This window comes from Anolis sagrei, chromosome 2, assembly GCF_037176765.1.
Source record: "Anolis sagrei isolate rAnoSag1 chromosome 2, rAnoSag1.mat, whole genome shotgun sequence".
Taxonomy (NCBI): domain Eukaryota; kingdom Metazoa; phylum Chordata; class Lepidosauria; order Squamata; family Dactyloidae; genus Anolis; species Anolis sagrei.
Window position 1 is genome coordinate 140,945,404 of NC_090022.1, and position 25,655 is coordinate 140,971,058.

At 39.4% G+C, this 25,655-nt stretch overlaps 1 protein-coding gene across 1 annotated transcript in view; it reads right to left on the reverse strand.

The window, feature by feature from the left end:
- SCN8A (sodium voltage-gated channel alpha subunit 8) overlaps window positions 1-25,655 on the reverse strand; it is a 104,393-nt gene that overhangs the window by 70,453 nt on the left and 8,285 nt on the right. The window contains exon 2 of the mRNA XM_067463927.1: window positions 9,002-9,331. Coding sequence (XP_067320028.1) covers window positions 9,002-9,277 — 276 coding nt within the window. The 5' untranslated portion in view covers window positions 9,278-9,331. The remainder of the gene's footprint in view (window positions 1-9,001; window positions 9,332-25,655) is intronic.

Here is a 25,655-nt window from a genome sequence, read left to right on the forward strand (position 1 = left end):
TTTTAAACTTTCATAAATGTATTAAACCTTCATAAATGACAGCGCATACAGTCCTGTAACTGTTTCTCAGTAAACATGCACTGTCATTGTCAATTTCTAATTTCCAACATCTAAAGTAGTAGAGAACTTCCAAAATGCAACAATGTCAATGATTTATTGCCCAATTATAGGGTCAGGTAGGATAAGATACTGGTAAAAAGGGCAATACGATTCTGTCTGGTGAACACATATGTAACAACTAGATTGGAAGACAACAAAGGGAAAAATGCTGATTATGAGGAAAAACAGAAATAAAAATAATCAGTAGGAAAATAATCAGTGGGAGGCCAATAAGGGTGATATTTCAAACTTGGGGAATCTTCAAAGCCAACAATTAATTTTTTTGGTTCTATCAACCAGAACTGGATAAGAAATAAAAGCCTCTGGTGGGTTGGCTTATACGAGGAATTAAAGAAATCTGTTTATGCAAAAGAGAGAAAATTGTGATTAGTGTCATGACCAAGCTCACAATTCCTTTTATGCATAAAACTCCTCTTCCTGATCCTCTTAGGTGTTCTTTTTCATAGTGATGGTGGTTACATATTTTTTTAAGTTGCTGCTGCTAATAAACTGGAAACAGAAATTCTTGATGATTGACCTTAAATACCCTACAGGTATCCCAGCAGATCCAGTCTAATTCTGCCTAGCCCTGACCAAAATTGGAGTTATTGCAAATTTGATTAAATAAATAATAACTGAATTTATTTACTTAAATAAAGCAACTTCTCCCAGTTGGATGCCTGAGAATTGTTTGAACTTCAACTCCCATTACTACAAACACTGAGCGCTGCCTGGAATTGACAAGTTTTCAGCACATCTGGACTGTTCTGGGCTGTAGAGAAAGATCGAGGGTGTTTTTGAATCTTAAGGGATAAAACAATTATCCAGCCGGTTGCAGTGGCTTTAGTGTAATTCTAGTCCTCCTTTCATGTTAAAATCAAAGAGCCACAATCCAGATATTTTTCTATATAATGCAGGAGGCAGTATTAAAAAATGTGGGCAAAATTCCAGTGGTTCAAGAAGAATGGCTGTTTCAGATGATTCAGAGATCAGTTGTGTATGTTTTTTTTATTATATTGATTTTCAAAAGTTTGTGGGAAGATTTCAAACCCTTGGTTATTTCCAGATCTAATATACATCCTACGTAGTGAAAGAAATGAAATCAGGAAATGTACCATTTTAAGGTTTGTGGGAAGAGGCTTGACGTCTCTCCATAAAAAGCAGGAAATGGGGGAGGAGATCCACATCAAAAACATTGTCAGTGATGCCTGTGAACGACATCTATCGAACAAACATGCAAACTCAAATGCTCTCAAAAAACCTAATCCAACCATATAGCTCTCTGCGGAGACACTCAAGCTGCATCATTTGAGGCCTTCTGCTTATTTCTAAATACGAAAGCTTCTTTGGGGAACAGAAGTGTTTCGTTCAAACAAAAGCACTTTCAGAGGTTAAATGGGTACATTCACATAGGATTGCATGGAGCTCACTCGTATCCAACATTGCCCTAAACTGCCCCTATTTCCATAGAGTCAAACGCAGTACACCATTGTTCTGCTAACAGTCTAGAACTGTTACAACATAATGACCACCAAGATTTTGGAGATCCATGGGTTTTAAACAGAGATTGCTTAGTTATCTGTCAGAAGTGCTTTGATTGTGTATTCTTGCATAGGAGGAGGTTGGACTGGATGGCCCTTGGGGTCTCGTCCAACTTTAAGGTTATAAAACCAAGACATGCTTGGTTAAAAAATAAAAGTGTGTGGTCAAAAAGTAGTGGCCAGGGAATAAGGTGGCAAAGGTTATAAACAAAGAAGAACACATTGTAAGCAGAGAAACTTGGATTTTTTAAAAGCATGATTAACAAAAAATATAGTACTATTAAAAGATCAAAACATCTTTATCATACTCTGCTCTAATATACCACTTTTCTTCAGATCCAAGGGCAATGGATGAGTTCTGTGTTTCATATTTAACCTATCTGCTTAATGCACATTACAGATCAATGGAAAAATAGAATGGACGACTGAGATGAAATGAGTAAAGAAAGATGTAGTTGGGAAAAAGCATGTCTATAAAGGAATCTAAGCATTCTGATGGCCTTGAATATCTCCCTTGGTTCTGTACACAATGACCTATTGGAAAGCTCCATTGGGGTTTCATTTGAGAAGATATGTCTATCATGTCAGTGTTCATGTAAAAACCCTCTCTTAAAATAAGTAAACAATAAAATCTCCCCAAATTTTGTACCCCCACTCAGTTTATTTTCTATGGAGCTATGTACACCTTTTATGGACACATACTTTTGTGTGTATGTGTGTGCGCGTGCACACATTTGTATGTGCACTAACACAGAGAATTAGGAAATCAAAAGGAATAGGGTGAAGAAAACCAACAAAACTATTTATTTATTTACTATATTTATATCCCGCCTTTCTCAACTTCAAGGGGGACTTCCTCCTCTCTGGGGTTGGGGAGGGCAGGAACTGACTGCAAAGTATTTAAATCTCATCTTGCTTTAAGGATTTAAGAATTTAAGAACCATTCATTCCACCAACAATAAAGGCAATTCAACCTGAGCCAGTGCGACACATGCACTGATCTTGGAAACTTGCCTTGCAAAGACCTAGTCTAGTTTTGCTCTTGGAAGAATAAAAGTGGCACTAATGTGATTTTGAAGGGATCTGCTTTAAACCTCAGGGACAGCAGATTTCAGGTACATAATAGTGCCATTGGGGCTTAGGGAAAACCATGATGAAGGTATACATGCAAAAGGGCCCAGCAATGGTGAACACAGTAAACACATTACATTCTCATTACCACTTTACGTATGAAATAATGTGGTGTTTCAAGTAATACCAAATTTGATCCAGTGAAAGATCATGGGAGCGATGCATTAAAATTAACAATGTCACTTACAAAGTTACTTTTGTAGTCATGAAAGGCAATATCTACTTTTAAAAATTCTCATGAAAACTCTACAAATGCTTCGGTTTTGGGATAACAACTACCATTGACTAATTCCTGCAACCTCTAGCTCTAAATCATGGGGCCATAGCCCCAGTGTTTATATTACTAATTAGCCACCCCCTGCCACATGTTGCTGTGGCTCAGTCTGTGTATATGTGTTTTGTGTGTGTATATATATATGTATATACGTGGTTTTTGTGAATTTGTTGTAATTTTTTTTTTATTTTTTGGCTTTTTAAGTCTCCTCTGCTGTGTTTTTCAGTGTTATGGTTACTTGTTGGAGTGATAGGCGTATTGTGTCCAAATTTGGTGTCAATTCATCTAGTGGCTTTTGAGTTATAGTAATCCCACAAACAAATATTACATTTTTATTTATATAGATGACTTCTGAGTTGTGGTGAGTAGTTTTAGTTACTTTTTCAAAAACTGTTTAAAGTAACATATATTGCACAATCACTTCCTGTGGTGAGTAATGGGTTACTTGCAAAAATAATGACAAATCACTAATACTTTCTGCTTGTGAATAGCACTTCCAAGCTTTGCCTCTTAGTTTGCTAAAACGAAAATGACTGCATATTGTAATGCCACTTAACTTTCATCTTTCTTTCAGCAGCATAAAACAGATGCCACCCCCAAAATGTGTCCCATCCCTTACTGCCTGGATTTCTGAGTCTGCAATATATAGTGGTGTCCTCATGGGTCCAGACATCTTTTGACATGGTAAGCTTGTACCATTCATGTTTCCATAGTCACTTCTCTGAATCCTGCAGTGATGGCAGAATTGTTGGAGTTTGCTGACATCTATCTTGCCATCTGGTCTGTTTTTGATCTAACTGAAGGAAAGAGATTTCACAGAAGAGGTGAAGGGCAAAGCTTGAAAAAAAAAGCTATCTTTGATCTACAACTTCAACCAGAAACCTTCCAGGATTCCGGGAGATATAGCTCCAAAATCGAACTCTTCTAAACTGTGGTTAAAAGTGCATGTAAAGGAGGATAGGCACAAGAAAGACTAGACAATTAATGAAGGGATGCAGGAAACTGCAGGGATGGCTATATTTGGCCCCATATTTTGATGGCGGTTACTGCCCAAAGGGTACAATATACAATAGCTTAGACAAGAAAGCCTTAGGCAACAAAGTAAAGATTTTATGATCTCTACTATAGTTAGGGAAGTTTACATAATCACATAGGAAACTGCTTCATAGCATATCCCTCTAGCTCATTGGTTGATTGGATTTAAATTGCACCTTCCTCCTGACACAAGATCTGCAGTACAGTTTAGACTCAATACACAGATTGCTAGTGGCTCTCTGAGGGACAGGCAGGAACTTTCATACCCAAATCTGGAGATGCTGGAGACCATACCTGGGACTTTCTGAACGCCAATTATTTGCTCATATATCCCTATTAGACTTCTACGTGTTTGATGACATTACCTGCCATTGATAGTGCTTTATCTCTGATGTTATATTTGGAAAATGATAAATCTAGAGCTATTTCTTCTAATTATCTCTCAGGCATGGGGAATTTTTGGCCCTCTAGCTATTCTGGATTTTATCATTCAGAAGCTGCAGGCATCATGGCCAATGGTAAGGGATGACTGAGGACCTAGTCAAAATATCTGGTAGGCCAAAAGCTTCCTAGTCATCCCCTAGTTGCTCATCTCAATATTGTGTGTTAGGAACTGTATAAATGATCTATGAAAAAAATACTGCTCAATAATATCTGATCAAATCTGTGCATTTTTATGTTTACATTTGATTATGAAATTTTTGCCAGCATATTATATATTTTATTCTTTGATTTTTTTTAAAAAAAATCCATCTTCTTTATATGCACCAACAGGCAGAAAACTTCTGAGCTCATAGCCTATGCAGGAGTGGCCATGTATTGCGTGGTCTCAGTCTCTGTAATCTTTTGTCTCATTTGAACAGCTGCTATCAAGAAAGTTAGTTACTTAAGGGTTGTCCATTCACAAAAACTAGACAGTGATTGTTTGCTGGATCACCAGCTCCACTAAGTTTGTTCCAAACACTTACTTGTCCAAGCTAACCTTGAAATAGTTTTCTTCAGGTCACAACTGGTGGCAACTATATCAGTGAAGAAGTGAAATTCCTTTTGGTTTTATTCCATATTTTAAAGGAGCTATCCAAAGTGCTAAACTATTTTGGGGATTTCAACAGAGCTGGGGTCCTCAAATGTTTTAAACAGAGGGCCAGGTCACATCCCTCAAACTGTTGGAGGGCCGGATTATAGTTTGAAAATTCATGAATGAATTCCTATGCACACTGCACATACCTTATTTGTAGTGCAAAAAACGCTTAAAACAATACAATAATTAAAATGAAGAACAATTTTAAGAAATATAAACATTAGTATTTCAATGGGAAGTGTGGGCCTGCTTTTGGCTGATGAAATAGGATTGTTGTTGTTGTTGTTGTGTGCTTTCAAGTCATGTCTGACTTAGGTTGACCCTGAGTGAGGGCCAGGTGAACAGCCTTGAAGAGTTGTATTCGGCTCCCGGGCCGTAGTTTGAGGACCCCTTCTTTAGAGAATTCCTTTGAAATTCAAACTTGAACTCAGAGCTGATTCACCATCCTTCTATCATGGGACCCAACATGGTTTACTTCTAATAGGTGCTTCAAGTTAAAACCTTATGGCAATCCTAATGGAACGCTAACACTTGGGTGTCACAAAAGAAGACCCAACTGTGGAAGATGTTGTGTTGAATTCCTCATGCTACAACAACCAAATGAAGATTGTATGATAGTGAATATCACTAATAGGATACCAGCCCACCTTACATAAGGTAAAGGTTTCTCCTTGACATTAAGTCTACTTATGTCTGACTCTGGGGGTTGGTGCTCATTTCCATTTCTAAGCCAAAGAGCCAGCATTGTCCATAGATGCCTCCAAGGTCATGTGACTGGCATGACTGCATGGAGCACTGTTACCTTCCCGTCTTAGCGGTACCTATTGATCTACTCACATTTGCATATTTTTGAACTGCTAGGTTGGCCGAAGCAGGGGCTAACAGCAGGAGCTCACTCTGCTCTCCAGATTCAAACTGGTGATCTTTCGGTCAACAAGTTCAGTAGCTCAGTGTTTTAACCCACTGCACCATCGGGGGCTCCTTACTTTCATGTTATTGTCAGAGATGGCAAGAGGTGCTCTTGTACCCAAATGACTTGTCTGCCTTGGGCTACTGGACACTTTGGCTGGGGTGAGGGCACCCTTTGCTACTCTGAAGATGAAATTAAGTCTTTCGGAAGAATGCAGCCTGAGAGCCCTGACATTGTTTGAGTACCCTATTTTTATGTAATTTTAGTTAAAAAATAAACTGCAAACACCAGTGTTGACATTTCCATGGGTCAATGTGAGTACTGCACCTTAACTGTTACAAAAAAAGAAACCATGCCTTTCTCTGAATAGAGTGTCAAAAGGTACGAACTGCATCCAACCTGGGAGAACTTAAATGACACCGTCTACTCTACTCTCTCCACTACGGTGCAGCTTCTGGCTTTTTTGAATGCCTGACTAGGGATATGGCAGCAGTGACCAAGGGTGCCTGTCCCCTGAGGTGTCATTGGTGGTTCCACTCTCCATGGAATGACCCTCAACTTATCTATGGGTCATATCAAAATCCTTAATTTTGCCTCCAAAACTATCCTTCTTCATGATTTTAATGGGTCTAGTCCTTACACATAAAAAATGCACAAGTGACTCCAAACTAGAATTAAAATCCAGCTATTTAAAGCACATCTTCATACTAGGCAATCAAATGTCTACAATGAAACTGCATATAGGTGCTATCTACATTGACTATTTCATGCCATTTGAAGCTATCTTCAATGGGTGTAGCCCTAGCTTCAAATTGTAGGAGCCAATGTCCCACAAAAATGTGCGAAAGGAAGCCCTTAATTCGCACTGTGCCGCGTGGTTTGTGTAATCACCACCTGGGTCTTAAACTGGTTCCAGGATTTTCTTTTTCAATCATCTGCACAATAAGAACACTTTCTACAATACCATTTTGAAACTACATTAAATGGTCAGTGTAGATGGGGCCCTTTGAATGAGGCTGCCTCTATCAGACCTCAGCTGTCTTATCTGTAAGTCTTAAGGCTGAGCCTGAATGACCTCCCCAACTTCAATGTTCCTTCTACAGGCTCCGAATGAAGCTTATGGGAAGTTCATGGGGAAGGATTTGCCACATACAGCAGCCACAATCATATACCTCTGGGTTTGCCACTTCTAAATTTATTTGCCCATATGAAACAAAAATATGAACTCAAAAATTGTTCTCACTCCACTTTGACTATATTGTTTTTGCCCATAAGATACAAAAACAAGAAAATAAAATGCTGTCCTCACTCCAGTTTGCTTGTAGTTGTTGTCATCATTTCATGCGCTACATAAGACTATCATGGGGACAAATCAGAGAGTCTGCAACTCTTTGGCCCCTTCTACACTATAAAAATCCAGATTACCTGCTCTGAACTGGATTATCTGACAGTGTAGACTCATACAATCCAGTTCAAAGCAAATAACGTGGATTGTCTGTTTTGATAATCTGGATTATATGGTAGTGTAGAAGGGCCTAAGTGTGTGATTAACTACTTCATTACCTACTTATAGAAAAACAAGGACTACAAAAATGGTATGTTGGTTTTTAAAATATTTCATGTAAAGTCCTTCAAGCTCCTTTTCGTATTTCTTTTTGAAGCTATTTGGGCTCAGTAACAGCTTTCATGTTACTTGGTTTTCATTAAAGTCAGCCTGATTTACCCAGACATCTCAAATTGCAAGCAATGGAAGAAATAGAATTCAGAGGCATTTAATATCATATATCCCTTGTTACATCTTGTATTTTCCATAGAGATGAGCATCTTTGGAACTTGTTGCTTAGATTTATGAATTTTCCACAACATTTGTTGGATGCCTCACCCAAAATTTTCTACATCTGAATTTTTGTACGAAAATTAAATTCAGGCCAGACGAAGGTAATAGCCCAAGAATAGCAGTGGGAAAGACCTCATTTTTAGGGGAGATATGGGCGAAGGCACCCTTCCACTCTTTCAAGTCTGCCATTTTTTCCTTACACTCCTCTCAGGGATGGCTGGTGGATCTTCTACTGCAAGGAAAATGAATCCATTCTGGATGTTACCCTTGCTTCTCCCCCAACTGCTCTGAATTGAACAGGAGCGCTGCTGGTGCCAAACCTCTGAAGAGATAGACTCCAGCACTGGGGAAATTCGCATTCATATTGGGAGCAGTTGCAGGAGAGGTGGTGAATTCAGGCAACTTTAGAATCACTTCCACATTTTATTGCTCTCCATGAATAAAAAATAAAGTCACTATGGATAGCTGACAAGCATCCAAACAGTGTGGTAGCCTTAAACACCCTTGCATTTCCCTTTCTTACCAGACATGAAGCAACTATAAGTGTAAGTCATTCCATTTTTCAGCTTCATTTACTTTTCTCTCTCTCTCATGCTTATCCGATTCCCCACTATACCTACTAACTTCAGGAGTGGCTTAAGACAGGGGTGTCAAACTCATTTTCACTGAGGGCCATATCAGCCTGATGATTGCATTCAAAGGGGCATTTTTAATTGCAAATCTGTATGAATGAAACTATGTTGCTTTGGCACTAAAAGCCTCGTGGGCCACGTAAAATGACATGGCAGGTCAGATTCAGCTCATTTGACATGTGTAGCTTAAGCAATCCATGAAGTTGTGTGTAATTTTGCAAAACATGCCCTTTAGGAAATCATTGAACATGTCTTTTTCTGCTCCCTCCTCCAAAAAGAACCCCAAATCAGGATTTTTTGAAGAGCACAAAAATACCCCACCATTATTCTCTTTCACAGCATCTAGAGAGATGGACATATGGACAAATACACACACAGACAAGGCTCCAGACACCCAAACCTGTAACTCCATTGGCAACTAAAAAGGCCAGATTTTAAATTGCTGGGTCCTGGTGACTCACTTTCTCCGTCATATAGTATGGGTCAAAGTCCTCCAGTGGTACAGCAACCAGGCCTTTCGGGATATCCCCATAGATGAAAGGCAAACTCTTCCCTGCTTCCAAGTCGCTGTTTGGTTTTGGTTTGCTCTCTTCATCATCATCCCTGTGACTGCCCTCTTGTTTCGGACGCTTCTTCTTCTTTTCTTCTGCAATGCGCTTCTCGATGTTAGCCAGGGATTCTGGAGTGAAAGGTCTAAAACTATCAGGGCCTGGTGGTGCAAGCAGCCGCCCTGCCATCTTTTCATCCTGCAGAAACTTCTTTAGTTATGTTGCGCCCAAGATAGGTTTGCTCTGTATGGAAAAGAAGACAACAGAAAGCACAAATCATTCATCACCTTAATGGTGTCTGGATGAGTCTTTTGGGAGGGGAGAATGAAGGAGGTTGTTTTTGCCACACAGGTACTTATGCTGTCCATGACTTTCACCACCTGAATATTCTCAGGAGTGTTAGTCTAATTTTGAGTGCCTTATTTGATTCTTTAGGGCAATAGCCTTATAATATTTTTTTTTACACAAAATAACCATCAAGATGGTTAACCCACTTAACACATGATAAAAAAGCAGATAGTAGAGACCATATCTTTACCACTGGCACATTTTGTGCTGACAAGTATATTATTTTGGCAGGCAGTCTTTCATGATTGACCAACCTACCAACCAGTTTGTTGGTGTTGTATGTCTTCATTTTGTTGTTTATAGTTGTTGTATGTCAACTTATGGTGACTGTAAGGGTTTTCTGGGACTAAGGGTGTGTGACACACCCAATGTCACCCAATAGGCTTCCATGACTGAGTGGGGAATCAAACCCTAGTTTCCACAGTCATATGCCCCATCTGCACTGACATATAATATAGTTTGAAACTGCATTATATGGTCAGTGTAAAGTCATACAACTGATATAAATCTAAAGGAATGTTATGTTTCAGTGTCTGCTAATGCCTGTTAAATCATTTGTTTTCAAAACTGTGTTTAGAGTCCTCATCTTTCTTAAAGGCTTGCTAAGGTTTTCCAGTACGCCAACAAACAATAGAGGAAAATCAAATTTTACATGTTTACATAGGGAGATATCTAGTACCTCCTAAGCAAGGAGTTCCCCATTTGTCACTTAGCATAAAATTCTGTCTTAAATTCCTGCATTTATGTCATTGATTTGAAAAGCACCATTTTTAAGCTTGTTGTGTGCCCTTAAGTTAATTCTGACTTATTGCACCTCTGTGATGAACCTATCATGCTTTTTCGTTCTTGGCAAGGAGGTTTACCTTTGCCTGTCTCTGAGACTGAGAGAGTACACCTTGCCCAAGGTCACCCAGTGTGTTTCTGTGCCCAAATGTGTATTTGAATACTGATCTGGTGTTTTTACAGAGTACCATCCAAAGGCCCAAGTCGTCTGGCCAGAGTTTGACATGAAATGAATGTAGTCCCACAGCATGCCCCAGAATTATTTTGAATACACAGGAGCCTCTGACTGATGCTTAGAGGAGCCTTGACCTGTCAGTCCATTTTAGAAGAAGACTCCCATGAAGATAGAATGATAAAAAAACAACAACAATGTCAGATGAACACAGACTTCTTTCACAGGAAGTCAGTATTTCCTGCCAGAAAAGTCAGTATCATAATCCTGGCACCCCAAAGTTCGCCATCAATAAAATGTAAGTTCAGAATAATAAATCAGTAAATAATAATAATAAAAATCTTTGGCCTAAACATGGAACAGTAAGAATGCAAGTATGCATAAGACTGTTATCACCAGCTCAGACATAATGGAGTCTTGAGGTACTAACATCTATAAACACATGATCATACCTGGACTAAGATTTATTGATAATTAAGCAAATAGGTTTTCTAACTATGTAAAGACAAATGTAATTTTTTCATGTGACAATAAAAAAATTCTAATATGTTTATTGTAAATGTTAATTACTCAAAATCAAACAGCTACTATTCAAAATAAAAGCTAAATATCTTACTAAAATTTCTATCTTGTAACACACATTTACATTATATTATTTTATTATTATTACTATTATTATTATTATATGGGAGCTTTTGTGTAGGTATATGTGAGTCTCAGTTTGTCTGTGAATTTTAACAAGCAGGCGCCAAATGGCAATATGCCTGCTTGGTGGTTTTCACATAGACTTGGAATCCAACTCCTACAACTTCCAGAAATCGCAGTCAGTTTCCAAACTGTTAGGATTTCTGGGAATTGAAGGCCAAAACATCTGGGGACCCACGGGTTGAGAACCAATGATCTAGGGATATATATCTTCCTCTACATCAGTAGTTCTCATCCGGTGGGTCCCCAGATGTTTTGGCCTTCAACTCCCAGAAATCCTAACAGCTGGTAAACTCGCCGGGATTTCTGGGAGTTTTAGGCCAAAACACCTGGGGACTCACAGGTTGAGCGCCACTGAACTACATTCAAGAACTACCTTGGTTCAATTCCTAGACAAACCTAGAATTGAATTGAAAATAAGTAAACAACAATGTATCCACACTCTCCAACACTTCACAGATGAAAACTGGAACAAGTGTGGTCAAAGCACATACAAGTCTGGTTAAAAAGGCAGAATTTATCAGACAGAAGCATTGTGCTTTTGCCTGTGTTTACAGGAAAGGGCGAGATTCTGTCCCTTCCTTTCCTCTTCTGAATTGAATGTAAGCTGCTTTTCTGTTTTGAACCCATTTTGTAGTAACTGTATCAAGCCATGGGGTGAAACTTTGAGGGGGGGGGATGGGGGGATGTGGGCTGAGAAGAAATAAATTAGGATAATTTAAGTGCTAATAAAAAATGAAATGACAAAGGATTAATTAGGGCTGTCCCTATCAGACTGAGGCAGAGAGGGTATAGTAGCCCTGCCTTCCCAAAATAAATTATTTCCAGTATTTGGCATCTATGACACATCAAGGACAGTAAGGAACATATCAACTATCTGCTAGTCTAGAAAAACGATGAACAGCCAGCTGGAATCCCTGATATTACATGTTACATGTAAGTCAGTGTGAGGAAGGACATTTTGGCTAGGATTGCCTGTTTCCTACCAACCTTTGCTCCTATCCTTTAACAGCATAGGCAGGGTTAAAAGGAAGTTCATCTTGCAGACATGCAGCAAAATGTTTCACCTGCTGATTTCTACAGACTGAGCTACTCCTCCAGATGCAAAAAGCATTCAATCCCATCGCTCTGCACCCCGCTCTCTAACAAGCCTGAGCATTGCAAGGCCAACCCTACCTCAAAAGGCAATTCTCTTGCCCTCCCCAAGACAGCAAATCTCCACTGTAAATAAGGATATGAGGAGGCTAATGTATGAGGTTGGTGAGCATCAAGGGAGGGGGACTAAAGTAAAATCAAAGAAAACAACTATTTTCTTGAAGGATGAGTCTGGAGAAGCAAGTTTGCATTCAGCGGGGACTGCACAGTGTCCCCAACAAAGAGGGCACCGACCAGGTATGACGTGCTCTCAAACTGAGGAAGTGTGAGTCAGAAACAACCACCACCACCACGAAACGGTAAGCCCAACACAGGGAGTTGGTCTGCATCGAATGCTCCCATAGAGAAAACACGCACACATACACGTACATTCCTAGAGATGCAGCAGCACCCCCTCCTTTTCTTTGCAGATGAACCCTTTATGCTGGGGAAACAGGAAAGAGACCGCTCTGTGCCTCCCTGCATGAGGACTAACAGTTTGAGCTCTCTCTCTCTCTCTCTCTCTTCACACTGAAGGAAGGGGAGTGGAATTCTAGAAGCTGTGCACTGATGCAACGGCACTGCAGCACTGCAGACTGAACTACAACAGAGCACACGGGCTTTGGCACTTAAGGGAGTAGTCTAGCTGTTGGACGGGAAGAAGGCTGGAGGTGCAGAAACAATAATGTCATTGCTGCTGCACACACCAGACGCAGATGGATCGGCTCATAAAAATAAGCACAGAGGGTGCCCTTCCGCAAATAAGGAAAGAGCCACATTAGTTGCCTATCTCCCTCAAGAACACATACATTTTTGGGCAAAATCCTTACAGACTAAGACAATGGGACTAGTGAGGTTCTTGAATCGGGAATGATGACTTAACACATTACTTGAAGGTAATGATCCATTTTCAGGGACAGATAGCTATGATGCATCTATTCCAGCAAGAAATCAGTCATGAATATTATTCAGATACCCAGCTTGTTTCCCTTACCTCTCTTACCCTGCGACCACTGACAAGATTGGGTGAGATCCTATGACAGTTTTTTCTAGAGCAGGCATCCTCAAACTGCGGCCCTCCAGCTGTTTGGGCCTTCAACTCCCAGAACTCCTGACAACTGAACAAGCTTGTTAGGGCTTCTGGGAGTTGGAGGCCCAAACAGCTGGCGGGCCAGAGTTTGGGGATGCCTGTTCTAGAGTAGCCTCTTCTGTAATTCCCATCAGTTTCAAAGGACCTGTGCTACAAAGGACAGACAATGGGTTTAGCCCACTGGAAGTTTACTACTATGGTGCTTTGGCTAGAGTACTGTACTCTGTTCAAATTGGAGTTCTCTCAGTGGTTGTTTCTCTGATCCGTCTACACTCAGAACTGCAACAACATAAAATTGTAAGAAAGTGTAATAAGTCAAGTCTTCGAAGAAATAGTGAAATAAAATAAACATGTACATGAAAACCCGTATTATAACTTTTTAGAAAAAGTATTGTGACTTAGTTTACTTGCAACTGCAAGGAGGCAATAGGTTGATGTGAATTGCTGGCTTCATCATGAGTAAGATTGAGACAACTAACTAGTAGATTAATCAAAGCCGCAGTGGCACCATGGGTTAAACCGTTGTGCCAGCTGGACTGCTGATCTGAAGGTTGGGTGGCTGACTTGAAGGTTGCTGATTTGAATCCACAAGATGGGGCGAGCTGCCATCTGTCAGCTCTAACTTGCGGTGATATGAGATAAGCCTCCTAGCAGGATGGTAACACATCTGGACGTCCTCTGGGCAACATCTCTGTAGATGGCCAATTCTCTCACACCAGAAGCGACTTGCAGCATGTTCTCAAGTCGCTTCTGACACAATAAAAAAATCAATAACTAAAGATAAATGATCGCAAAACCCCCCCAAATCTACAAAGCAAGGCTTAAATTGCATATTTATTTAGTCTATATTGACTCTGAGGTATTCAATGTTATAACAGATAACCAAAAAAGAAAGATGATCTGGACCTTCATGTTTTGCACAGTAGGTTTTCCTTGTTCAATCCCCACACTTTCTGCAAAAGTTACTCTTTGACAATTCTCAAAGATCACCAAAATGTGATGCCCTTTTCATTTTTAAGTGCAAGCTTGAGTACTAGCTTCAGTGCATTTTTCTATGATTTTGAGGACTAGATAGATATTCAGAATAGGATGTTTAGGAATGTTATGAATTGAATGTGAATTGAATGGGAACTGCAGGGCTACTAGTAAGAACAGCCTGAGAGGCTAGAGAGGAACCAATGGATCCAAAACTCCTGAAACGAAACAATAGATGCTCTTTGATCCTGATTCTGATAACAGCCTTTGGCAGAGAAACAAACGGCACAGAAATGAAAATTAAGCCTCCGTCAGCTCCATCATAACCAGGAACTGTACAGTCATCGTTCCCACCCATAAACTAATGTAAATAACTGATAGACAAGATCAAATAATTTGACTTTGTTCCAAAGGTTATGGCTTAAAAAAAGAGAGAAGAGGATGAAACTGCTTTTGTGTTTATGAAAGTGAACATTATCTTGAAAGGAGAAATGGTTGCCACAAATGGCTTCAAGCAGTCCTCCACTACATCCTTTACATATTCCTTCAGTTCTAGCGACACTGAGATTACTTAACCCTAATCTAGAACACCCCCCCCCCACAAAGAAAACAATACAAGAGGTGCATTGAGTGGCCTCATATTTTCTGACTTCCAATGAGATTCCCATTGTATTGTGGGATTTAAAAAAGCATCACTTCCACGGGAATGTTTGTAGATCAACATATGCAGTCACCTGCTGAGATGAGGTAGAACATTTATTTTAAGTGACTATCAGATCTCCCATTTTATAAATAATATTAATAATACAAATTGTAACCAAAACAGTTTAAAACTCTTTTAAATCTTACTTTTTTGCTGTTATAAAAACAACAACCGTACATTGCAGGTAACATCAACTCAAGCACATTAGGGGGACAATGACAATCCTGAAATGTCCTGTCTGCATGAATGAAGGTTTAAGGGTGTAAACATTAAATGAACAACTTTATGAAAGAAAATTAGAACCTAAAACTTTTTGACAGAAGTTCCTATTTACAATAGAGTTCCTATTTAAGAAAAAAAGTTGTTTGGTACTACACAGTGTCAGAACAGCTTTCACTGTAGGAATGTGTGAATTGTTCCCCTCTGAGTTACATACATCTCCCATTCCCCTGGTAACATGTGTGCTTGTGTGTCAGGTGCCTTCACGTTGCTTGTAGACTTATGGTGAGCCCATGGATTTCATAGGGTTTTCTTAGGCAAGGAATATTCAATGGTTTTGCAAATCCCTTCCTCTGAAATATATGCTACAGCACCAAGTACTCATTGGAAGTCTCCCATCTAAGCACTAGCTATGCCTGACCCTGTTTAGCTCTCAAGATCAAACAGGATCTTGTGCCTTTAGGGCATTTAGGTGAAGCTCATGTCCTTCTTATTCAATTCTTTCCTCTCTGCCTGGTGATGATCAGGTGGGAAAAAATTGATCAACCATTCCCTTGTATAGCTGATGCACCAGATAAGGTAAGAAGTAATTGAAAAGTGGCTCCCCACAGTGAATCTTTAGTGGGGAGCTAACTGATGGTCTACAGTTCCTGATGTTATTAACTGAATTTAAACTGACTTTTATTTGTGGTGATCCTATGAGACACCTCTAATTTATCAATAGCCCTGCCTACATCTTGCAAACTTGGGAGCATTTTTGATTGAATCCATCCACCTGGAATACATTGGGAAAATATGGCCCTTCGGATGTTACTGGGCTATAATTCACATGAGCCCTTTCCAGCAGATAATAGTGAGGTATACTGCGAGTTGCGATCCCTCAGGGGTGGCGGAGAATACCACCTTACTGCCAGTATTGAAATAAGAGGTAATTGATATATCAGTCCACTTCTATCTGTAAACAGAAAAGCTGCTGCTGCCACCCTTCAGAGAAGATAGCCTAATTTTTCCTAATAGTGGGGCTGCCTTACTCTCCTTCAGGAGCCAGAAGGTAATGGGGCCTATGAGATTGATGGGAAACTACATTTTGTTTGTAATACTGCAGTAACTCTTCTCCACAGATGAGAAATCTGATGCAGTTCTCATGAGTGGACCAAATCAAGTTTCTTAACATGTCAAGATACATATATTTTTGGCACTGCGGCTGAACCTGAAGTAAAATATTTTGAGGTCACATGTGAACTTGTCAGTTAACACAGAGTGAGCAGAACAGACAATCAGTTAGATCTAATACCTGGTTAAGTCAAACGCAGCTGCCGCCACCCCCAACAGAACAATCACCACCACCATCATCAGAGAGTTATCACCACCATAGGCCTCTGTTTCAATGGCAGTCCTTAATTTCAATTAACACAACTATTTAAGGACTGATAGATGCCAGGGAAAAATGGTACTTGGCCAAAGCAATGGGATATGAGCACCTTTCAAACTTTTCAACTGAATCAGATTATGCTACCCAAATTATGGCTTAAGGACAGGTCATGAGGCATGCCTATTCCTTTGTCTGTATCAATGGCACAACAGTGCTCCTCATTCTGAGTCACCCAGCAAGAGTGGGGAACCTGTTACTCTCCAGAGAGTGCAGAACATTCCCATCAACCATAGCCATCCAGTTAGGAATGAGGAGAGTTGAAACAACATTTGGATGGTCACAATTTCCATACTGTCTTTTGCCCCAACTTCGAGATTGTACTTCATGCTTGAACATCCAGTTACCTTGCCTCCAGAGGAAGGAGACTATAGATGAAGACTGCAAGACCTGACTAAACCTTTGAAGTTCTGGTGAAATCAAAATAAAGTTGCCTCATAGGAAAAGAGACTTGGGAGGGAGCTCTGAAAATGTGGCATGGTCTCAAAGACAGGTCATGTGACAGATGGCTTACGATGGTTCCAGAAGAGGTATTTTTTATCTTGTCATGAACTTGCCTTGTTCACAAAGTTTAAAATTGGCAGTGGGGAGATTCAATTGGTTCTCTCATTGCTTCTTTCATATATTTTTCTTTACACACACACACACACACACACAGAGCTCAATCAAAAAGGAAAAGAAATAGCTCCACATTATCTTTTGACGGGTAGCACTAAGCGTTATCCATCTGGAAGTACTCTTAGAGGAACTCAGAGTACAAGGTTTCAGGTTTGCGAAAATGAAATGAAGGCAAGAAGGACATATGCTGGCATTTCATAAATATTTTAGAATGTCAGAAAGAAGTCAAGGAAGACAAGCTGTTCATCTTTTCTACAGAGAAAACAAAGGATTCAGAAAGATTTTTAGTTGAACATTAAGAAAAAAACATTGTTATGAGAACAGCCATTCAGGAATGAAACATATACTATGTAGGAAGCACGTGGAATCTCATTCCTTGTGGATCACTGGTAGTTTAGGCTCAATTTGCCTAAATCATATGCTTAAATGTTTAGAATTTAAAGATAATTAATCTCACGCTTCATTCAGATGCTGGCTATAAGACAATACTATTTGCAGGAATAACCTTTGTACAACTCAAAAGTGGAACTGGGTGAAGTATCAAGTGCAAAACAGCTCTTTTTTGGTAATTGTCCTCCATGTGTTAGCATTGAGTAGCCATAAAGCCATAAAGTCAACCAGTGAGGGTATCTGCATCTGTTATTGCCTGGGAGATGTTCACTGGTACTTGGTTGGATTGCTGTGTGTTTTTGGGGCTATGTGGTCATGTTCCAGCTACATTCAGTTATCAGTTAAATTGGATGACCAAGAAGGTTTTACCCTGTCTTTTAATGTTGTTTTTTTAACCTATGGCTAGGTTGCTATTTGGTTGTATGGCCTGTTTTAACTATAATCTGTTGTTGTGTTTTATTACTTTTTTAACTTTAATTGAGTTGCTTCTGTACATCTTGTTAGTTGTTATTTTATGTTAATTGGTGCTGTTTACTGAGTTTTTGGGCAAATTTTGTTGTATTCTATGTGTTTTGTGTTGCACTCTGGTTGTTCTATTTTGTAAGCTGCCCCAAGTCCCCTTTGGGAGATGGTGGTGGGATATAAATAAAGCTAATAATAATATTATTATTATTATTATTATTATTAATAATATATTTTTAAAAAGACATGTTTACATTAGATTTGATGGTGTTTACTTGACCATTTCCCAAAAGCCATTTGGTACTTAGAAAAGAGTTGTTGCTGCTATACAACTTTAAGTTAACTGTGATTATTACTGGCCCTAATCCTGCTGGTTATAGCCAATCTAGACTACTTCCCACAGTATCCAAAAATTAAAATACATTTTAAAACAATATGGCATCCTCAAACAGACTCACAAAAGCCTTTTCTTTAAAAGGATTGATGGGTACAAATAAATGTTAATGGGTACAAGCAAATATTTATTGTTCCAACGTATTTTACATTCTTTTGATTGTACTGGACTCTCATCAGGGAAATTCTCAAGTGAGAAGGGATCAAATTGAATTATGCTGGATCCCAGTACAGGAAACTGATGAGGAAGAACACTGACACAAAGAGATGTTTTTATTGAGAATCTCCTCTATCAAGAACAATTGAAAATAAAAAGGGTTGACACTTATTGGAGCAATAAATACTGCTTGTCTATTCATGCTTTCAGAAAACTGTTTGGCCTGAATCCTATTGGTACATTTCAACTGGGATGAACTCATTGACTCACTGGTTGGATAATAAGTCAAGAGAAGAGTAAATCCCAATGATTTGGTGGGTCTTCTCCAGTTGGAACCAACCAAGAGGTTTTTAAAACACTTTTTAGTATCCAACCAGATGCCTTCAGGAAGCTCATAAGCAAGGACTTAAGAGACTAACTGTCTCTTTTGTTCCTCAATATCATGTTCTCAGTGAGGCACTGCTTCTAATCCTGAAAACTCAATTTAACCAGTATGAGTAGAGGCTACTGTGGGACTTACCCTCCAAATAATTTCTCTATCATATTTATTTATTTATGTATGTAGTTTCAGAATGTGGATTAACTGGATTATATGACCGTGTAGACTATCAATGCAGTTAATCCACATTCTGAAACTACATTACATAGCAGTGCAGATCCAGCCTAAGTAAACACATGCATAGAATCAAATAATATGGGCTGTGCTGCATTGGATACAGATTTGCTGTGAATGCATGCAGGAGGTCATATAGAGGTGCCATTAAGTGTGGGAAGAGGAGGCTATGATCCCTGAAGATTCATCTACACTGCCAAAAAATCCAGTTTCTGAATCCAGAGTATCTGCTTTGAACTGGATTATATGGCAATGTAGTTCATATAATCCAGTTCAAAGTAGGTAATCTGGATTCAGAAACTGGATTATATGGAAGTTTAGATCCAGCCTGAGAGATGCAAATGATATCTGATGAATCCCCTCATCCATCAAGGAATATTGCTTTGGATTCTGCATTTGATGGTAAAGTGTTCAATGAACCTTCCTTGTTTGATCTGAAGTCCAGCTAAAACCAATAAAAATTACTTGTGAAGTAAAAAGCTTTAGATGTAAATATTTATATCCACAGAAGGCACAATGGATTAAATCCTTGTGCCAGCAAGACTGCTGACTGAAAGGTCGATAGATTGAATCTGAGAAGACCGGGGTGAGCTTCCGTCTGTTAACTTCAGCTTCTCATGCAGGGACATGAGAGAAGCCTCCCACAGGATGGTAAAACATCCGGGCTTCCCCTGGGGAACGTCCTTGCAGACAGCCAATTATCTCACAACAGAAGCAACTTGAAGTTTATCAAGTAGCTTCTGACATGGAAAAAACCCCCCACAGATGAACTCTGTCTACCAGACTTCATATTTTCAGAATTTGAGATGTTACACTTAAGATGTTGTACCATGTTACCTACACCTTTCTCCATCAGACTTAAGACTACTCTTTTACTCAGTAATTGGATTTTAGGATGATTTTATCTTGAAGTCCAGGGTAGTACATTTTATTGACTGTTTTAAACTACCTTAGATAACCTACATATTAAGTTTTTCTGAACTGCAACAGATTCAGTCTTTGAGAAAGAAAATGAAGCTACATGAAATAAATGTAGGGTCTTTCTAGAACAAGAGCAGAAAGACAAATCACTTTTGATTGAGCATGGAAGTTGTCTATGAATGTACATTTCATAGGGGTTTCTTAGGCAAGGAATATTGCCAGCTTTTCCCTCTGAAATACAGTCTACAGTAGAGTTCTGTAAAAAACATTGTAGAGGTTTTGCGAAAAATCTTTGAATTTTTTTAAAAAGTTCTTATTGAAATTCAGTGTACTTCTGCTTTAAAAACTAAATTTGAATATGTGCCACTGAATGACTATTGGGTAGACTGATAGATCTATAGCTGTTAGTAGCTGAAAAGGCTATCCGAACAATGCTTCCATTCATATCCACCTTTTGATGCGAATCAGGCGTTTTAGCTTATGCTTACACCCAAAATTAAATTTAGGAGTAAGTTGGATACTGCCCCAGATTTATGTATTCAGCTGTCAAACGTAAAGCCCTGTTTCAAAACTATTTTAAGTACAAAAATGAAACAATTTCTTTCATCACTTTAGGTGTGAATCCAATATTTTCCTGTACCAAAATAAATGTTTGTGTTTATATCCAATACTTTATTCTTCTTCTAAAATAAAGGTTTACAGTTATATTTAAAATGTTTTCTCTTTATTTCCAAACACACTACACTATACAAAACAGGCAATAGGTGTAATCAGACATGGTCAAACTTCGGCCCTCCAGGTGTTTTGGACTTTACTCCCAGAAATCCTAGCTAGCTTACCGGCTGTTAGGAATTGTGGGAGTTGAAGTCCGAAACACCTGGAGGGCCGAAGTTTGCCTGTACTGGGTGTAGATGAAAGAAGGAAGAGCTCTGTGGGTTTGCAATGATTAGAGACAGATTTAGGGTTCGGGGGAGGGGGGAGTCTTTTGAAGGGTTCTATTGCCAAAAGGTCTGGGAACCACTGGTGTACAATATCTGATAATTGTTAGTGCTTCAATGGTAGACTGACTTTTTTTTCTGTGTCAGGAGTGACTTGAAAAACTGCAAGTTGCTTCTGGTGTGAGAGAATTGGCAGTCTACAAGGATGTTGCCCAGTGGGCGCCTGGATGATTTAATGTTTTACCATCCTTGTGGGAGGCTTCTCATGTCCCCCCATGGGGAGCTGGAGCTGACAGAGGGAGCTCATCCGCTTCAATGGTGGACTGACTTTCTGTATCAGGAGTGACTTGAAAAACTGCAAGTTGCTTCTGGTGCAAGAGAATTGGCTGTCTGCAAGGAAGTTGCCCAGGGTATGCCTGAATGTTTTGATGTTTTACCATCAAAACATCCCACAAAGATGTTTTACCATCTTTGTGGAAGGTTTCTCTCATGTCCCTGCATGGGGAGCTGGAGCTGACAGAGGAAGCTCATCCGCACTCTCCCTGGATTTGAACCTCCGACCTGTTGGTCTTCAGTCCTTCCGGCACAAGGGTTTAACCCATTACATCACTGGGGGCTGACTGATTGACTGAATGAATGAAATGTACATTAGTTGTGAGTATCCATTCATTTCAATGGGAATGCTCTTATTAGGAGTAACGTTGCATGTAGACCATTCTCTACAACCTCTAGCTGACTAGTGAACATCTTTGTTGTTATGGAATGCCTTCAAGTCATTTCAGGTCTATGATAATCATTGGGTGAAGCTATCATAGAATTTTCAGGCTAAGACTTGTTCACAAAAGGTTTGAGTGCGTCAAGACCAGTCTTATCCGAGCTTTAAAATATGATCAGCGAATTTATGTTGGGTAATTTATTCATTTGATTTGTACCCATTGCTCTTTCTTTCACAGTTGGTCTATCTGACTAATATAATGAAGAGAAATTGCTTCATTATAAAGGTGTGTGGCAGAATTGCCATAGTGCCGCAACCCTTTATACTAGTCTGGAGTGGAGAAAATGGTGGTGGTGGTGGTGGTGGGGGGGGGGGATGTTAAGAGTGGAGTATTTGACTCCACCTTGCTATACTCAAAGTGGAAAAGGAAGCAATTCTCTCCAGTTCTTTCAAAGATGCCTCTCACCCATACAGCCTGCTCTTGGAAGTCTCCTTTCCTCCCCCTTGGGAAAGCTGTTCTGGCATATACAAGGAATAATTGGATCAGGGTGCAGGTATTACCTCACAGGTGGAATGCCTCTCTTCCTCTGGAAAAAGATCTCTCTTGAAAAATATCTCATATGCCCCATTCATATGCACTTCCCCTTGCCTGGTTTGTACTAAGGACTCTACTTTTAAAAGGCACCATTAAGGCCCCTTCCACACAGCTGAATAAAACCCCACAATTTCTGCTTTAAACTGGAATATATGGCAGTGTGGACTCAAATAACCCAGTTCAAAGCAAATATTGTGGGACTTTCTGCCTTGATATTCTGGGTTACATGCCTGCGTGGAAAGGCCCTAAGTTATGACAAGTACATCATCTCTGTATCCATGGAAGACATGCTCCTGGATTTTGCCTAGATATACAAAACTGTGTATAATAGTGAACCCTATCACACTAGAATATGGTGGTCTGAGAATACACTAGGATCTAAATATGCCTGGAGAATATATATTTTGTCAGATGTGGGTTAATTCAAGACATAGGTATTAGTCCTACAGATACGGGGGTTGTACCATACCTTGACAGCTATTTCAATGATGGGATAATGGGGTTCAGACAAATAAGTAGGTATGCAGAAAATCAGGTATATGTATGCTACAAAGGTTTAATTTTCAGACATGCTGTAACCTGGTCTTCCATTATCAGCATCACAAAACTTTTTCAAACGTTCCCCTCAGCCCACTTGCTGGTGCATTATGAAGTTATTACCATCAATAATTAAGAGCCCGTTATTCAAAAGAAATGAACAGATTAAAAAATTTGAGGTCAGATTCATGCTGCAGTGAAGAGATGCATTATCCTCCTTTACATGCAATTCTCAGTCACTCACCAAATGTGTTTGTATTTTTCAGTTCTCCTTGAGAAGAATTTTAGACATATGCGTGATCTACATTTCAGCACTAAAACCCATCATCTCCACTACTAGCATGACTACCTACTTGTTTCTTTAAGCTGGCTGTGTGTTTGTGTGTCATGTTAAATGCTTTGGATGCTGGTGTAACAGCAGTAATACTGTAGCTGTTATGGCTCTTTTGAATAAGCAAAGCACTTTACAACCTCATACATTCTCATTCATCCTCGCAGAATCACTTTGATCATATTTCTGCCATGAAAAGACTGGGAATGTCTAGGGAGAAGCAGGAATTTGATCTTGCTATCATGCACATCTAAGTCTCATTTCTAACCACAGCATTATTCTTCCACTTCTTTCTTTTATAGCCACTCTAATTTTGTGTTTAAAGAACAATGCATTCCTATCATAAAAGTACATGGTAGTTAAGGCTGGTGGTCAGGTTATTTTGACATCCAAATCAGAATATCCTGTCTTTTCCTCTGTCTGCCACTAAAAGACTATAACAGGTTTAAACTAACAAATTGCTGCCCAAATCAATTGACTTGTTCTACCAAATGTTGCTAGCTAGGCATTTATTCCCTCCTCTTAAAGTAATAGATGTTGTTTACCGTGAGGTTGTGAAGAAGAGAATTTCACTTTAGTTGAGATACTTTGAAGTAGAGATGTTAGGGAATGAACTTGGGACATGCTGCTTTTGAAAGAAGTATTCTGTCACTGAGCTGCAGCTTTTCCTTAAAGCTATTCCTCAAGCTATATAAAAGTGTTAGGAAACTACCAGGACCTCTCAGACCCACAGCAAGAACTATTCTCCTAGAGCAGGGGTCCTCAAACTAAGGCCCGGGGGCCGGATGCGGCCCTCAAAGGTCATTTACCTGGCCCTCGCTCAGGGTCAACCTAAGGGTGAAATGACTTGAAAGAACACAACAACAACAACAATCCTATCTCATTAGCCAAAAGCAGGCCCACACATCCCACTGAAATACTAATAAGTTTATATTTGTTAAAATTGTTCTTCATTTTAATTAGTGTATTGTTTTAAGTGTTTTTTGCACTACAAATAAGATATGTGCAGTGTGCATAGGAATTCATTCATGTTTTTATCAGGTTATAATACGGCCCTCCAACAATTTTGGGGACTATGACCTGGCCCTCTGTTTAAAAAGTTTGAGGACCCCTGTCCTAGACCCACAACCCTGACCTTGCAAATGATTAAGCTGCAAAAACACAGCCTTGCACACAGGATCTCTTGCAGACCTCTATCCTAAGTACAGTAAGTTCCAGTTTGATGACTGAGTATTTCTACACCCATTTGATGTGTAACACAGAATGTAGCCAGAAAGAAATCAATGGGCATACGCTTACAAGCCAGAGATGGGGAGTCTCAAATCCAAGGGCTGAATCCAGCCCACAAAAGCTCCTCATTGTAGCTTGTAGAGGTGTCCTTCTTAGGCTACGGTCTTTCCTCAGTTGCTGACAACATCAGTCTTTAGGACTGAAAGGAAAAGCCAACACTGGGCTCTTTTAGGTGTGAAAACACAACTATCGCTAATAATAATAATAATAATAATAATAATAATAATAATCCTTTAAGAAAGAGATAAAACACACAAATAAGCATTTAATATGTATAAAACTACAAAAATGGCACAACTACATACTATCCACTACAATTCAACAAATACAAGTACAGACTTTTCACTGTCTGTCTAATAGTTGTTATCCCTTATTAGTTTGCTCCCTTTAAATGATAATGTTACCACATTATCTTTTGGCAACACTCTACTAATTCATGAAACACAACTTTTCATTAAACACTTTCGAGTCTAGTTTTATTGCTTTCTAAAATGTACATGCACATAGTTTTAAACATAAAAGCCTTTTTTGCTGTTTTAAAACGGTGATTTGCTTAATATACTGTACTTTCATCCCATTTACATTATGATGTTGTTTTTATCTGGAAGTGTTTATATTATTTTAATTATATGCCACCCTGGGATCTCACAACAGAGGGCTGAACCATGGCCCTGAACTGCATATTTCAGCCGGGGAGCTGAAATATGTCTGCCCTGTATCCTCTAAAGCAGCAGTGTCAAATTTGTGGCACTCCAGGTGTTTTGGACATCAGCTCCCAGAATTCCTGGTCTTTAGACAAGCTTGCTAGGGCTTCTGGGAGTTGGAGGCCCAAACACCTTGGAGGGCCACAAGTTTGACACCTCTGCTCTGAAGATTGGGGAAGGCACGGGAATGCCATAGCTGACCTAACCAATTTTCTGTTTTCAACCAATATCTTTGTCAGTGATCTGGATCTTAACTCTACTTGGGAAATGAACCCCATAAAGCAGTGATTCTCAACCTGTGGGTCCCCAGATGTTTTGGCCTCCCAGAAATCCTAACAGCTGGCA